Source organism: Acomys russatus, chromosome 14 (genome assembly GCF_903995435.1).
Source record: "Acomys russatus chromosome 14, mAcoRus1.1, whole genome shotgun sequence".
Taxonomy (NCBI): Eukaryota; Metazoa; Chordata; class Mammalia; order Rodentia; family Muridae; genus Acomys; species Acomys russatus.
Genome location: NC_067150.1, coordinates 26138899 through 26156611, shown reverse-complemented (window position 1 = coordinate 26156611; position 17713 = coordinate 26138899). Strand labels below are relative to the sequence as shown.

The 17713-nt window shown below is 45.3% G+C and overlaps 1 protein-coding gene across 1 annotated transcript in view; it reads left to right on the top strand.

The window, feature by feature from the left end:
- Positions 1-1770: 1770 nt before the first annotated feature.
- The window catches only part of Fli1 (Fli-1 proto-oncogene, ETS transcription factor), a 117270-nt gene continuing 101327 nt past the window's right edge, over positions 1771-17713 (top strand). Inside the window, exon 1 of the mRNA XM_051156134.1 lies at positions 1771-2207. Coding sequence (XP_051012091.1) covers positions 2190-2207 — 18 coding nt within the window. The 5' untranslated portion in view covers positions 1771-2189. The remainder of the gene's footprint in view (positions 2208-17713) is intronic.

Below are 17713 nucleotides of genomic sequence, written 5' to 3'. Positions count from 1 at the left end.
GAACGCTACGTTGTTGTTTGAATGTCTGTAGAGTCTGGGCTGAAAAGGAAACAATTTGGGGTTTGAAAGGATGTAATTCATTCTTCCTTTCCCTTTAACCTCTTTCCTCTCTGGAAAGCACGTGGAAACGCTGACGGGAAGAGCAAGAGGGCGGGCGGCCTGGCCGCGGACAGGAAAGGGTTAAGCCTGATTTCTTTTAATTGAACTCCAGAACTGGTGGCCCCAGGCAAAGGGGGGGGGGGGGACCTGACCCCGCTAGCGGTAACCAGATGTGGCGGTCCCAGGGGAGCCCCGGAGCAGACCCCTGGATTGAGAAGCAGACAGGAGGAGGGGGAGTGGGCTCGGCCCTCACCCCACCCCCCACAGTAAACCGAGTCTCAATTGCTGGCAGGCTGCACCGCCACTCCAGGTCTGGTCACGTTCAGACCCGTGTCTGTATTCGAACCCCAAATTGGAGCTGAATTGATGAGACTAATTTGGATAGGGGGGAGGGGATGGAGGGAGGCGAGAGAGCGCAATTGCTCCTGAAGAAATAAAGAATTAATAAGTCACCGTTTTGCCGCCGTGGACACCCTTTTGCATTTTTTTCTTTCCAATTTATTCGGATCTGCTCTGGATTTTTTCCCCCTCTTTTCCCGGGAGGACTCTTAAAATAAAAGTGACAAAGTCCACAGCGTGGTCTGAAGAGCGTGGATAAGGTAACCTGTTTTGGAAGTCGGGGAGATGGGAGTCAGGCTGCGAGCTCCGGTACCCCCAGAGGCAGCCTTAACTCGAGCGCTCCCGGGTCAGCTGGGAAGGCAAGAGATCTCAGAAAGAGCCAAGGGGGTGAAGCGGGTAACGCCGCTGGGTGGGGATGACAGCCCCTACCTAGCTTAGACCCTCGGAGCTACAGGTCTCATCCAGGAATGTTGAGTCTGTGCTGAGCCGTGGCAAGCCGCGTTCCGGGGTCCTGCTTAGTAGTGTGGAGGGCACGCTAGCTCCAAAGTCAGTTCCTTGGTGGCTGCGATGGTATTGAAGGGCAGAACTGAGTCTTGGGCAGCCCGTTCCAGGTAAATGAGAGGCTTTAAGCCAAGAAAGCATGGGTAAGTGGTCTAGGATGCAGCTGGTCCACCTCCTTAGGAGGCTGGCGGTGGGGCGGGGGGGGGGGCTGAGTCGAGGCGCGCCAAAGCACGGGAGCCCCTTTCCTAACAATGCTTGACGTGTTGTCACACCCTTGACAGCTCAGGTCCGCGGGACCCAGAATCCGGGTTGAGTCGCTCCGGAGTCCAGAGCTAGGGTGCGAAAAGTCCTTTTGGATGCTGCTTCCTTCCTTCTCTCTCCCTTCCTTGTCTCTTCCTTCTTTCCTTCCTTCCTTCCTTCCTTCTTTCCTTCCTTTTAAAAATAGTCGGTTTGCCTTGAACTACATCCGAATCTCCTGTGGTAGTCTGCGCCAGATTATCCCCTGTCCTAGCAAACTCTCCCGCCTTCTTCCTCCCATCCCCAAAAAGTTTTACTCCGGCTGGAAAAAGCATTAATGAATGTATCTGTGGGAAGAAACGGAAAGTGAATGAGTCAGGAGGGCCACCTTCGGCCAAAGGCCCAAGGGAAAGGAAAGAGGCCAGAGGCGTTTGGCTTTGGATTTGGGGGGGGGGGTGATGGGGGAGTTGCAGACTACAGGAATCAGGGCGCGGACACTGGGCGTGGACCCCGTCATTGTTCCTGGCCAGCTCTTATCTCCCAGGAGCAAGTATCCTGTGTGCGCAGTGCATGAATGTATCTGGGCATCTCGCGTATATTTATATAGCGAGTGATGCGAAAAGCAGGGCTAGGCAAGGAGAGGAAGAGGGGTGTGTGGGGGAGGGAAGACAAGAGAGAGCAGAGAAGACAGAGGAGAGAGAGAGAGAGAGAGAGAGAGAGAGAGAGAGAGAGAGAGAGAGAGAGAGATAGGACTTCCTCCCCGATCGCAAAGTGAAGTCACTTCCCAAAATTAGCTGAAAAAAAGTTTCATCCGGTTAACTGTCTCTTTTTCGCGTCCGCTACAACAACAAACGTGCACAGGGGAGCGAGGGCAGGGCGCTCGCAGGGGGCACTCAGAGAGGGCCCAGGGCGCCACAGAGGCCGTGCCGGGCTAATCTGAAGGGGCTGCGAGGTCAGGCTGTAACCGGGTCAATGTGTGGAATATTGGGGGGCTCGCCTGCAGACTTGGACAAATGGACGGGACTATTAAGGTAAGCAGCGGGACAGTGGGCGCTGGCGAGGGCCGACCGGGCGGCGGGAGGGCTGGGCGGCGGGGTCCCGGAAGACGTGGCCGCTCTCCCTTCCTTCCGCGCCCCGGCTTCGCGCTGTCTCCTCTGGGAGGCGAGTCCCCCCTTTCCGAGGAGGCCGGTCAGCCTTCCCGCCCAGAGCGATCTACCCTTCACTACTTGCGCCACAGTGGAGTCTCGCAGGCTCCCATTGCGCCGCCCGCCGGGCTGCGACACTCAGCAGTTGAACCTGGGGACCCCGGGGCGGACCAGAGTCAAGGGCGGGAGATCGCCGGGTTCTTTACAACCCGGCACCCAGGCGACCTGCCCAGGGGCCAAGCACTCGTCTAGTCGTCAGCCTCCTCTCGCCAGAGGCCAAGAGAGAGCAGCGCCGACAGGAGCAGCGTTCGCCACTGGCTGGGGGTCTCGGATCCCCGGCACAAGTTAGAGGATTAGCTGCGGGCTGGGAGGGATTCAAGGGAGTGTGTCTGAGGATCGGGCTGAGCCCGCGAGTCCAAATGGAAGCCCCTGTTTACTTGTCAGCGAAGACTGGTTTCTCTTCCCTCTTGCACTGTTTTTACCCGGCGATTCGCAGACTGCCGGCTGCCCTTAGCTAACGGGCCCGCCTCGCTGCTCCTCCGGTTGGGTATCTCCAGACTCGGCCGCCGCCGCCGCTCCTCTGCACCCCAGATCTCATACTCTGTGTGTGCGCGCCAGCTTCAGAGCAAGGGTTCCAGGAGCTGTCCTCCCAGTAAGAATCAACCTTCTTCCCAGCCGCCCCGCCTGCGGTGGCTGGTTCTGAGCCCACGGCCTGGGGCTGTCTTGCGGATTCCACCCCCAGTCCGCCTTGGGTCTAGGTTGCAAAGTGCAGCCCGGAAGACCCGTGAGTCTGGGTTCCCTGTCATGCTTCAGAAAGGCTGACTGCTCCTTCTGAAAGGGGGAAGTAGGGCCAGGAGCAAAGAGGAGGGACACCCCCTAACGTGATTAGCCTTAGAGGACTGAGGAGAATGAATGAGACCAGACATTATTAGCTTCAAGGCTGCACACCGAGCTGGAGTTGGTCTGGAAAAACTATCACGCTGGTGAGGTGGGGGACTGGCAGGACCCGCCGCCATTCCCTAGAAACCTGAGGAATCAACATCCTACCCATGGCTTAACTGAGAAAAGGTTAGGTGTTGGCCTTAGAGAATTCAACAGGTTTTGATCTTCTCGGTGGGGTCACAGTGTTTTTATTTTTCTGAGTCCCCCCACCACCAAGTCTGCCTTTCTGAAACATGCTGACCTAGGTAAAGGCACCAACTGAAAGAACTTGAAAACAGAGATGAGATATCTGATTGTAACGGGTTTTTTTTTAAGACAATCTAATAGCCACAGGTTTATCAGACTTGACTTGAGTGGGTGGATGAGCGAGCGAAGTGCTGTAGAGACCTGAGAGTGGAGGTCATTGGGCCCTGTTTCTCTGCTTCCTGTTGCTGTGCAAGTGCCTGCATCCCCTGCTTCAGTAACCAGATGCTCCTCCTAAGATCTTCACATCCCCATTCAGAGCACCTTCTACTGGGGGTGGGGAGAGTGGGGGGCACGACTCCCCTCTGATCCAGCAGGGTGGTAGTAGGGCTCCAGAGACTTGATGTGGACACTCTGAGAAGAAGTGAAGCAACGTGTGTGCAGGGTTCAGCCCTCTAAGCACAGGCCCTGAGCCCTGAGGAAGCTGTAGTCTTGTGTACCCAGGATGTGTTAAGCCCTGCTTTGTGCAACTGGGGTGGGCATGGCAGACACTTCTTGGCACTTCATGCCAAGGATGGGACCGAGGGCTAAGTGTGAATGACGGGAGCCCACAAGCCCATCCAAAGCCACCCAAAGGACAGCTTGTTCTGGGAGACTGAACTCCAGAGTCAGTTGCTTCTCAAGCTATCCTCTGTAAAAAGCAAGGTTCTGGGAGATTGTGTCTTTAGTGTGGCCCTTAGCATTTTAGCCATGTGGAAGCCACAGGGTCCTATTTACATGTGGCCTTTTGGTTTTAGGGACACTAGACCCACTTACACAATGGTTCGATGTCATGTTTGGTGTAAATCCTGAAAAGTACTGAATTAGAAGATCAACCAACTCGTGGTCTTGCTATATGAATTCACAACTATAAAACCTCTTTGAGCTTCGTAATGTTCATACAAGAACAATCCCATGGGACTCACTGTACGCTGGTGTTTCCAGCCACTCGTATTCTAAGCCACCATCCTGCCCTGCCTTGACAGAGGTCAGAAGTCACAGGTTTAGGGTGTGAGTTGCCAATTTAAACAGCCTGGAACAATCAGCTTTGAGTGAGTCTATGATGTGATTTTTATGCACCTGCATGCATCTTCCACAATCACAAAATCTGAAAATGCCTGTGAGTCTTGGTGCCCAAGTTGACGGTTCAGGATGCCAGGGACATCCGGTTTTGTTTATAGTAGCTCCCTGTTTTGTTTAGCATTCAGAGACCCTTTGGGATCATAAGTTCCCACTCATGTTGCCCTTTTCCAAATTATCTTCTCTACTTTTCCAAGGGTGTCTCTTGGCAGAACTTGAGTGGAGAGCCTCATAGTCTGTTTGCTCTTCTTTAGCTACAGACAACTAACCTGTCATATTAAACAACACACCCTACCCCACCCTGCTCCCCACAGTGATATTATCAGTGTTGGAAGGCACGTGACACAGCTTGTTGCTTGAAGAAATGACCTGGTTTCAAACTGCATCTTAGTTCTAGGCAGGCGTCTTTTGATCAGACTGATGCCATCTGCAGAAGTGTGAAGGTAAAGTGCACCATCGAAGACTGGGAGCCAAGAGAGAAGCATTAGCCATGTGTGTGAAATTGAGAAATAAGAGAAGGAATGGAGGAAGGCCTCGGAGAAAACGTAGCTCCATCTTCATTTCTACTACTTACCTACTGTGTGTGTCATAGCAAGGCTCCCAGCTCCTGGGTCTCAATTTTCTCATCAGTAAAAAGGTCTAAAGAAACTTCTTTAGATAAGCCGCAGTGAGGATGAGATAAGAGCTTGTACTTTAGGTGGATGCACATTCCTTGAACTTCATCTCACATTAGTACCTGTAGAGATTTGTCGCTCACAGTAGTTGAACATAGGTCCGAATTTATCGTTATGCACATTTCATGATGTTGATGTGTACTTGTGATGCACTTCTCATGTTCTAAGGCTCTATTTCATGTATGTAGGCTAAACAGCAGTTGGATGTCTTTAGGGAAGGTGATGGATGCACACAAACACTAAAGTGATTAGGGCTCACCTCTGGTGGCGCTCTTCCAGGTGGGACAGCACTGCTGGTAAAGTACAAATGGAAGAGAGTGGAGATAGCACTTCTAAACAACCACTAGACGATGGGCAAGGAAAGAGTAAAGCTGGCATCTGTGAACCAGAGAAGAGTCATGGGCCAGACAGAGGGCAGGCTGTTGCTCTTGGGGCAGAGAAAATGTGGGAAGGTGCTCAGGAAAGAAGCAGTCAAGAGAGCAGCACGCCAAGAATAGGGTAAGCTTGGGGTCTTTCCTCCAGGAGAGCACATCACCTTCCCAGCATGCCACCTCAGCATCACCTACATTCACAGGGACTCCAGGCAAGCTAGATGGTCACTTTGTCTGTCCCCGTGACCACATGATTGCTCTCTGAAATGGCTTCCAAGTGAACTGTTACCACTAAAAAGCTTTCTTCTCATAGGTGTGCAACTTTAAAGTTTTAGAGACTATATTTGGCCCGACATTTTCATTTTAAGTATGGGAAACCAAGGTCTGGCATGATAAATGGAAAGTTCATGATCACAGAGGAGAAAAGGTGAGGATGCTGGGTTCCTACGAGATATCAAAGTACCTTGAAGATAAGATGTCATTTGTCACATCATATAAAATTATAGGATACTGAAGAAAGAGAGCTTTAAAAAGACAAATCATGAAATATCTGGTACCTTAAACTAATAGCATTTCTGCAACTTAGTGGCAATATATATTATATTTGCCCTATCTTGAATTAAATCTCTATACAAACACACACACACACACACACACACACACACACACACACACACACACACCACAATATCCAATTTTTCAGATAGGTTTGGAAAATACAACTATTTTCCAGAATAAATCTGCTTTGATCCTATGCAAATTAAACAAAATTTCCATTACCAAGAAACTATCCAAACTATACCATTATTTAGCCAGCAGGCCATTATACTGACTGTGAGCAGGTGTAGAAAATTAAGTTTTGCCTCTTTAAATAAAACACTCTCATATGTATTAAGACAGACCTATTTTCTAAACAATGAAACAAGCAAGTCTTTAGTAACAACCCTATTAAATAAGTTTTAAATTCTCAATGTCTTCTTTAGTTTGAGGTTGAGAAGTAAGTTGGCATTGGTTTTCAAAAATTGTTTGGCTGAAATCAAACCTTCCTGCCGCCCCCTGCCCAATGTAGCATTAATCTAATTCCAAGAGAAAAAAAAAAGACAAAATATTGCGAAATGTTTACATCCGTAAACTTCCATTTATTTTACCTTAAATCTCACAAAATATTTCCAAACTAAAGAGTCATTCAGCCTAAAGCTTGAGATACAAGATTTTAGATTAGACCATCTTTCATTACTTAGAATGGGAAATCTACAGCTTAATTCCATTTAGGCGTTTGGCTGTACAATGTTGGCACAGAATATTTTTGTTTTGAATAACATGAATTTTTTGAAGACTGAATTTAAAAGTCTGTCTATCTTTTGTTCAGTGTGTGTGTGTGTGTGTGTGTGTGTGTGTGTGTGTGTGTGTGTTTGTTTGTGTGTGTAAAAGCATGCACGTGGAGATAACGGGATGACCTGGAGCATTGGTGCTCACCTTCCACCTTGTTTGAGATAGGGTCTCTTTGCTGTTAGCTGCTGTGTGCAGCAGCCTAGCTGGCTCTAGATCTAAAGACTCTGCTGTTTCTACCTCCCATCTCACAGTAGAAGTCCTGGGAATAGAGACTTGTGTTACTTCTGTCTGGCTTTACGTAACTCTGGACATTCAAACTCAGGTCTTCAACCTTGTGTGGCAAGCACGTCAACCCATTGAGCCATCCCCCCACCCCAGCATATTTGTGCTTGTCGGGGAAAAGTCTGTGTATCATTGGCTTGCCTCCGATTCACCATGTACTTAAGGGTGGCCATGAACTTCTGAGTCTCCTGTTTTCACCCCCTGGGTGCTGGGCCTACAGGAATGTGCTATGTGCCTGCCCATAATTCTTTTTTTAGTCATCTCAAAGTTCTGCAGGTGCTCTTCTCTGCAGGAGACTACACCCTGTTTCATTTTCTGTTGTTTTCATATCTACCATGTCACTGAGTAATGCACTTCAGGCCATTTCTCTAGAGGCAATAAGAGAAATCACCATCCATTCCCCATGCTGCCTCCCCTAGGCCTAGCAGCTTTGAAATGTGGCAATGGCTAGAATAACAGTTTTCTGTATGAAGCGGACACTGTGTGATAACCGACCATGTAAATTCAACTGCTGCCCTGAGCCAGACCTGGTGACCTGTCTTGGACTCTCAGCTAGATAATGATCTGTGTGTGCCAACAGGGTTTATCAAGTGACATGACATCTCTGTGCAAGGGAAAAGCAATCCGAAGTGCCCAAAGAAAGATCTAATGAAAAGAGTCCTTGCTCCCTTGGCAGTCACTCTCTCTTCAGTCCTCTGGAGTTTATACTGTGATGACGCCATTTCATACAGAATAAATGGAAGTTCAGAGAGTGAGGCTACTTGCCCAAGATTACAGCTAATAGGTGGCAGGGCTGGAGTTTTCAAGTCTAGTCTTTCTGATTGTGCAATGCCTGCTTCTTCTGCATACACCAGCCTTGCTACTTCCTGACATAAGTGAAATCTAGAAGCTGGCCTTGAGGTATCAATAGACGTGCACATAGTAATATGGTCAAAGGCTTTGGAAAGGAAATGCATTGAGGAAGACACTGGAAAGATTAGACAGAAGTAGATTATGGAACCCCTTAGCTACTGTGATAAAGAATCTGGGCTTTATATATATTATATTTATAATAAGAAATAATCAAATTTTAAATTGACGATAGACTACATAGCTGTACAAATTCCCTAGTGATTGTGTTCTTTGCACTATCGTGCTGCTGCTTAGTCAATAGATATGGCAGTGGCTTGTTAGAAACTCTACAGAAGCTTCTAGTGAGCCACCAGGGCTAGACAGTAAGTGATGACCTTGGGAAAACAGGAAGGTCTGAAAGACGCTGCTTACTAAGCAGGCATCAAGTGAGGGAGGGAAAATTCCATTTTTCCTGGTCTTACAAAAATGTGATTATACAAGAATAGGGCATATGCCTGCATTCCCAGCATTTAGCATGTTGAGACAGGAACATCCCAAGTCCAACGACAGTCTGGGACACATAGTGATTTCAAAGTCAGGTTGAGCTACATACCAAAACCCTATTTCAAAGGCTGAAGGGCTGCAAATTTTGTTCAGTAGTCAAGCATGTGCCTAGTATTCATAGGACTAGACCTGGTGTCCAGAATTACAAAAAATCTATTTTAAAAAGTTCATTGTTCCATTTGCTCCTTCAAATACAACTGTTTTCCCCAGTGTTCTGAGGAATCTCAACATGAGATATATTTTTAATTGGAAGGTCTATCCTAGGTGCCAACTTCATCTCTTTTTAAGAATGAGTCAGCAGATGGTAACAGAGACCATCCAAAAGGGAAGGTTGTTTCCCCAAGACTCAAACCAAACTTCTATGGAAATTCATAGAAGTGTGACATTCTCTCATGAGTAGGTTGGACCTCCATTAGTAGTGCTGACCTAATCAAACCAAGACCCAGATACTTTTGTGCCTCATCTCAGTAGGATCAGAGACAGAAGAAATAATAGTGTACTCTCAGTTGTTGGGACCAACTTCACAGAAGCTTCAAAATTACTCAGACCTAACATCTTTAAGACACTTCCTGTCCTTAGGAACAACATACCGGCACTTTACTTTATGATCAAAATCTCAGAGTACTAAAGGTTTCAAACTCTCAAGGAGGACACAGACTTGAGTCCTGTGGAATGATTTCCCAAGAACAGGCCCATTCGCTCAGCCAGAGCTTTGCATCCAAGGTCATGAAAGACCTTATGTCACTTTTCAGTACACACACTCAAGAGGCCTGAACTACAGGTGCCAGGGGAGCATGGACCTTGATTTTCTGGACATGTGTGGCTTTACCATATGTACTGGAACCCAGCAGTCCAAAAACAGATTTTTTTTTCATTCTGGATATGCAAGCATTCATTGATTTTATGTGAAAAGGAGTCTAGCCTGAAAGTAAATAATTGTGCACTGCCATTTGTGCAGCAAAAAGTTGAAAAAAAAATAGGTTAATATTGTAACTTATTCAGCTTCTAACTGGTCTTTATGTTGATTCTGTTATAATCCACCTAAAGGCATATATTTGGGTTGAAATTTATATGCCTATAGAGTCATTGCGTACTTAGACATTTGTCCTTTATACACTTATTTATTCATCCAAATTGAATAGTACAACCAGGCAAAGTGTTCCAGAGACGATCTACATCTGTCAATGAGGACAAGAGGGCTCCACTATTTCTTTCTCTATTTCTGGAAAGTAGAAGTTTCTCTATTTCCTTATTTTGAGCTCTGGTGACCTATGATTCCAAAGAAGGCTATTTGGGGGGACTATTTATACATATTTTAATATTGTGGACACATTTCGTACAGTGTCCCAAGGTGACAACAGCATAGAACGCCACAGCTCCTACTTCTCAGGTGATATTAGTCCTTTATGCAGGCATTTTTGGAAATCCAGAGCTTTAGCCAAAGAAATTTCTCCTTCTTCTCTTTCTTTGGGTCTTCAATGCATAGATTAACATGGAGACAAAGAAAACAAGTAAAGCAAAAAGATAGGGCTGCTTTGTGGCTCCGTGACAGAGCAGCATGGCCGAGCTGCTGTGTTTGTTCACCAACAGCACAAAGCAAGCAAGCAAACTGAAGAGATGAGTGAGAAAGCTTGGAGACAGTCTCTCATACTTATTATCCAGTGCCATGGCTACTTACAGATCAATCAGGAAAAGACTACTTGATGAGAAATTGGCAAAGACCCTAGCGGAAGAGACACCCTAGAGGAAGAGGAAGAGCGTACTTAAAGATCTTCAAGTGAAAAGAGTGGGATTCTTACAGTTGTAACCAAAGAAGATAGCAAAGGTAAAGGGCATAAAAATTAATGTGCCATGTTAGAAAGAGTGTCTGCCTTACTATAACCTGTATTCATTCAGCTACTAAAGATGTGTGCACAAGATACTTATAGTAGCATCTTTATAATGGCAAAACAAATAATTGTTTATTTAATCAAAAGTAAAGTGATAGATAAATAATTAGGGAATATATATATGCTATGCTAACATTAAATGAAATAAAAATACTTCTTATAGACAGTAATTTAGGAAGTTCTCAATGGAATATTATCACATAAAAAAGAAAATTCCAAACTATATAGCTCATATATGGAAAAAATTTAAGTACACATATGTATGATTATTTAGGTACAAATATTTCTAGAAGTATATACACTAAATGCTTAAAACTAGATACCTCTGATTAGGTAAACATAGATGCCTATCTTTCATATCATAAATTCAGGGAGCTTCTTATTCTTTAATCATTAATATATATTACTTTCACAATTTAAAAAAGCATAAGTTTTGAAGGTCTGTTAAAGATTTTTTGAAACCATTCTAACCAAAGCTTATGGATCCCAGAGGCTTGAGATATTCTTTTGAGAAATAGTGGGGCCAAGAGGTCACATACTGTGTTTCTAGCCAGGCTATCCCTCAACGCAATCATTGGATCCTGGGCAAGTCACCTGGCTTCTGGGGCTTACTTGACATTACTCTCTTTAATCGTTCTGTGTGTACGCTGAGATACAATGACAACATTCTTTTCCAATCCCAAGTTCATCCTGGCTGGGTTGTGGACTTCTGTGTCTGCTTTTGGAGTGTAGGTGACTGAACTACTTGACATTCTTTCTGGTCTAGTGTGGCTGCTCTAAGATCTCAAGACTGTTGTGCTCTCCAGTGTCTCTCAAGGTCAACCATCAGCTGAGCTCTTAGGAGGTGCTTTGTGAGTTTCTGGAAGCCAGTTGTCTCCACTGGCAACTCATGGTGCAATGGTGTTGATCCCTGCATGTTGACACCATCTAAGAATAGGGCCCAACTCTCTGCTGAGGTCTTAGACTCTTTTCTAAAACTCAGTCACATTAAAACCCAAAACACATTTGGCTCCAAGAGCCTGTACCCTGGACTTAAAAAAAATCCTATTTAATTGAAGGGAAATTGAATTTGTCTGGTTTTTATTCATTTACACTTAACTCTTAAGAAAACAATATTTTGAGGACTTATTTGATGTCTAAGAAGAATGTTGAGCTTCTTAATGAGTTTTCAGGAAGGCTTTTTATTTTTATTTTTTTTATGCTTCTTAAAACAGGAAGTGGTACTGTGCTATGGGCAAACATGGTCTGCCCCAGAAGGCCCCATTTGGTGTGAAACAGTATCACGGGCCATGTGTGTGGACCCAGTGGTCCAACTAAGGCCTCTTTTCTTCTAGTTCTTACCTTAGACTGAATGCATTACTCACCATCCACTTAAGGGGTATAAAAACTTGGATGATCATAGTTATAAAAAAAATTTTAAAACCTAGTTATTAATCTGGCTTTAGGCACTGATTTCTGACCCTTAAGACACATTTACCTTGTTCTTTATAGCAATCTTGTGATATATGTATTGTTTGCATTTTTGAAGCACTTGACTAACTTATTCACTGTAGTCTATTCAAGTTGAAAGGTGGAAGCAATTATCTAGACCCAATCCTACTGCCTCCAAAGCTTATGGAGCCTAGTCACTATGAAAAATCACCAAATGAACACATATGCCTTCATGTAGTTTAGGACTCAAAGTCTGACTCTTCTTTTGTCTTTCTTTAGCCTCCTGGTATTGGATGTTGAACCCCAGGCTTTGCACATGCTCTAGGCAAGTGCCTTACCGTTGAGCACTATTCAAAACAAGGTTGTTGGGATTTTGTTTTTTGGTTTGTTTGTTTGTTTGTTTTACTTATTTACTATTTGTTTTTAGACAGGGTTTCACTAAGTTGCTCTGGTTGGACCTAAACTTGATCTCTAGTCTAGGCAGGCCTAGAATTTGCAATTCTCCTGCCTGCACCACACGGCTCAGCTCTAACCCACCTTGTGAGGAACATATAGATTTCATTGTTTCTAGTCGCTGTGACTCCTGAGCGCAGGGTGTGCTTGTCAGATTCACTAAATTGTTCATACTCCACCACCAATCATGCATGAAAACTTAAGCTCTTCCTGTGTATCCAGGAAAAAGCCAGCCCAGCTTTGTTATCAGGTATACTGGCAGGTGGGCAACAGACAGGCTGTGAAGCTGACTGGTTCTGTTTTACCATAGTGAACCAAGAGGCAATTCAACATAAGTTCTGTAATTCAACAGAGAATACATGGATACTTTGACTTGACAATGCTTCCTCTTCTGCCTCCCTCATTTTCTCCTTTGTTCCCTCTACCCCTAACCCTTACTCTCCTTTCCTTCTTCTTTCCCTCGTATGCTCACAAAACTACACACGGACTTTAAGTAAAGGGAAGGATTTGGGCAGTTATGAGAAACACAAAGAAGGGAGTGTTCTGCAGTGGCTAAAGGAAACGACCGACCAAGCAAGGCTGACTTCAGGCTCCAGTTTCTCTTGAACAGCGTTTCTTGTTATTTCAAGGCAGATTGACTTATAACTGCATCCCAAGCCACTGCACATCAGTTCCTTTTATCAGCCCAAGTGAGACTTCCTGTGGACTGGCCCAGCTTCCTGATATATTTCCTTTTTCCTTTGGTAGAACAAAGGAGCCATAGCTCCAAGGATCCTTGGGAGCAAACATAATTTAGCACTAAAGGAGCTGTTATTTTAAAGTTTTCCTTCTCTGTGCATAAGGCTAACTGCTCCCCTCTGCTTCTTTTATTCCCCCACAGTGTTATGTCAGCATGTGAGGAGAGCTGTGTTAGGCTGTCAGGACTTAGTGACCCAGTTGAACATACCCGGCATGTAGTTTGATTTTTTTTTTAATTGGCGGGGGTGGGGGGGGGGAAGCAGGATTAAGGCAACTGTTTGTATGCCTGTTATGCCTCTCAAAGCAACTGTCACACAGAGTCAACTTAACATGCCCCTCTTCCAAACTCTTACAGAATAAGAGGGCATTGGATAGAAAAGTCAGATTAGGCTTCAGGATCCAGTGCTTTAGGAGGAGAGAGGCCGGCAGGAATATCACCAGCATTGATTAAGGACACATCCCATAATAAATGTGTTTCCTGGGGGGTGAGGGGGGAAGGCACCAGGGCTTACTGAACTCCCAAGGACTTTAAGCCTCGATCCTGTCTCTTTCCTGACCATTGTCATGGTCCACCTGAAGAACTGAAGAGCCATGTTCTGGAGGTGCCGCTTGAGGGGCTGAGAAAGCCTACTACTAAGGCCTTTTGTTTGTAATCACTACTGGTTTGGAATGGGAAAATAATAACACTGGCGCCTGCTCTTTGGCAATGTCATTGCTAAAGGAGCAATTCCTTGTGGTTAGTGACAGTGAATTCTTTTAGCCCAGTCTTCTAATGTTAACAGCTCCAGAAAGAAACGGGTTAAAAGGGTTTTCTTCTGAGAACAAAAGAATTCAGAGACTACTTAGAGTGAGGAGTGTGGGTGAGGGTGTACCTCTGGTGTGCTCTGGTAACCAGTGATGCCAAATGGAAGGGACAGACTGGAGTCTTCCATGGGTATTGGGTTCTGACACTGTAGTCTGCCTCTAGCGCTGCACCCAGGCCTGCTACTATCAGGTATTCTGGCAAAAGACCCCTGCATTTTGTTACACAATTCCCTTTAGCCCCATGCACTGTCTGCAAAAAAAAAAAAAAAAAAAAAAAACTAACTGCTCAGACCTGACTGACTTCTCCCATAGTACAGTCCACAGATTCCATGATAAAGTCTCACTCAAAGAGGATCTTTAGTACAACCCAGGACACTCCTACGGGTCCGGGGTCTGAGGATTGCGGACACCTGTGCTTTCTTCACTTCCTGTGCTCCTCTGCTGCAGGAAATGGGCATGCACACCATTTTCCCAGAATGCTTTGGGGATGGAGCCTGTGGTTTGGGTTCGCTGCTCTGGGCTGTTAAACTAACTATTCCTTCTGGAGATTCATAGATCTGTATAGGTTATCCAGTTCTGCACTGTAGTAAGAGAATCACCAGGGCATCCCTCCTTGCTCTCCCTTCCCTTACCCCAGGAAAGTCTTGCAGACCAGTGGGGCCCGGCTTGAGTTCGTAGAAATTAATCTTTTTCTTCCCATCAGTGTGGACTGGGTTTGACCCAGACTCTTCTCTTCCCAGAGCACCCTCTAAACTTTTTTAAAACCCTATGTGTATTTCATGGGAAATTTCACACGCCTGTTTCTGATTCATTTTCAATTAAAGGCTCAAAATACTGGTTTTGTAAGAGTCCTTTGATGACTCTGATTTTTCTTGGTTCATTCTTTCTTTCCTCCTAAATGTCCATAGAAGCTTATTAAATATTGCTCTCACATTTGCATGCTTAATTGTTACAAAATAATTGAAAACAGGGGAGGCTGTTTTATTACTGGGGCACAATACAAGAGCATTTATGGGGTGTGGAGAGAGAAATGTCTCAGAGATGATCTGGAAAAAGGAGGGCAAAGGTGGATGCCCAACAGAAAGGTCTGGTGGGATCTCAGAGCTCAGAATTTTCTGGAAGGGAAAAGGCAGTGTTGTAAAACACGTGAGTGTCTCCTGCTTCATTCAACTGGAGCCTGCAAATACTTATTTGATTGGGCAGCCTCATTTGAGAGGGAGCAGGTAGGCTGGCTGTTCTGAGACATTAACAGTGTTTTTAATTCCTTCCGATTAGAGCAAGTTAGAGGTCCATAATCACCATAAGCCTCATTCTCTGCCTCCTTCTTGGTCATTAGAGGCATTGGTGGCAAGCCTGTCTAGGTATACCTCTGTACTAGCTCTCTAGCTCTCATAGACCTTTTCATGGTCTGTATGTCTTCCCTCTAAAGAACCGAAATGAGCCAAATGTTTGGGTCATCCAAGTGCTGTGCCTGGTCTTGCTTAGGCCAGCTGGGTGACATTGGGTGTGTTATTCTGCCCTTCTTCACCTCATCTTTTCTATCCACACAAGAATGGAGACTAGCAGTGTGTGCCTCTTCCCTTGTAGATTTAGTCCCAGCCTAGAGCAGTGAGATGCTCTGGGACTCTTGAAGAGAAACATTAATTAATAACTAGAGTTTGAACAACCACTGGGTCAATGGTTCGGGGGATATTCATGTTGCCAGTGGTAAGACAGGCAGCATTTCCGATCCAGAGCCTCAGCAGAATTCCTCAGAGAGAGAACCTGTCTGTGTCTGTGAGGAGGAGCTCACTATTAGGATCTGTCAGTTAAATTTTGAAAACATAACTTTGTGTGCACACAATGCAATGGGAAAACAATGCTGTGTGTGGTCAAGTACTTCTTGCCTAAGAAAGATGATGCAAAGTCTCAGTGGAGTTGGTGGAGGGTTGCTGTGGTGTTTTGCCAGATACCACAGTGGTGGCAAAATGATCCTGTGACAGGTTGAAGTTTGAGGCCGAGGAGATGATTCAGTGAATAAAGTGTTTGTCATCCAAGTGTAGGGACCCTCAGATTCCGTATAAAGCTGTGTATAGGAGTACACATCAGGAACCTCAGCATTCTTACAGTGATGTGGGAGATGGGGCTATGAGAGTCCTCAGAAGCTTGTGGGCCAGATAGCCTGTCATACACAGGAGCAAACAAGAGGATAGCCTGTCTGAAACAGGGTGGAAGATGAAGAACAACATCTGAAGTTGGTCTCTGGCCTCCACAATCACTCCATGTTATGAACTCATCTACACACACACACACACACACACACACACACACACACACACGCACGCACGCACACACACACACGCACACACACACACACACACGCACATGCACACACATATGCACACATGCACTGAGAGAAAGGTATCTTTAATTTTTAAACTTGAATACCTAGATTCAATTCCGCTCACTTTTAATTGTGTGAACATAGGCTGGATACTAACTTTTCCTCACCTAGCTGCAAAATAAGAATGATAATTATAATAATAAGAAATATCATAATAACACTTTCCACCTGCCTTATTAAGTGCCAGGAACAAAAGAAACATGGAGGGGGTACTTTGTAGTTGTACACTGGGCATTGCAGTACACCCCTGTAATCCCAGCACTGAAGAGGCTGAGGCAAGAAAGCTATGTTCTAGGCCAGGATGAGCTACATAGCAAGAACTTGTCCCCCAAAATAAAAGAGAACAAAGAAAAAGCACTTTGTAATTGTAATGGGCCACACAAGCTGTTCCTACTTTAGTTTGTTCTCCTTCCAGTCAGTGCTTAAATGTAAACAGTTAACAAACGATGCTTTTTCTACCTGGCACTAAGATTTCCAAAAATGGTTGAATTTGGTTACATTGGCCAATTAGCTACTTATTCATATCTCTTTGTGCACACAGACTTCATTTCTAGTGATGCATCCCACAGATCAAATGTCCCCTCTTTTCCCTCCCTTGTATCCGGCTATTGTTTTGGTTGTGAAACTTCCAACTCAATCAATGTTTTTTTTTTTTACGTAAAAAACATAAAGAGATGGCAGGATGTGACTGGACTCAGGAATTCCAGGCTTGTGCTGTTGATAAAAAGACTTATGTCAAACAAACAAAAGAGTGGAGACCATCAGAGAAATGCTCTGTCCAACCTGTGCTACTTAGGCCCATTGTTTTCAGGTTTATGTCTGCTTTTATAGAGCCGGTGCACCCTCAGTATAAAATGCGTGACCTTCCCACAGGGTTCCCTTGTGAATAGCCTTGAAATTCCCATTTGGCTGGCAGGATACTTTCTGGGTGGCTCACCTCATTCACCAAGGCATCTTTTCTACTGTTTCTTCACACACACACACACACACACACACACACACACACACACACACACACACCCTACCTTTGTTGTTGTTGCTTTTTGTTTTGTTGTGTTGTGTTTTTCCATGTTTTGGTCAAGATGTTGGTCAACTTACGAGCAATGTGACATGACAGCCATCTGCTCTGTGTCTCTGTGTTTTGCCTTTCTCTTCTGGAGAGAAGAGGGTCTGCATCAGAGTAGATGCCCTTGGTCAGAGGACATGAATCTGCTAGGTTGTCATGGGCTGTCTTCAACTCTGATTCTATCGAGAGGTGTAGGGAGTGACAGACACAGTGAACAGAAGGAGCAAGCCACCTTGAAGACAGCCTCTGTTAGGGTTAATGTAGAATAATGGCGCCTTCACCTACTGAGCCCAAGGAGAGCTTTCTCTGCTCTCACCACCTTCTCAGCAC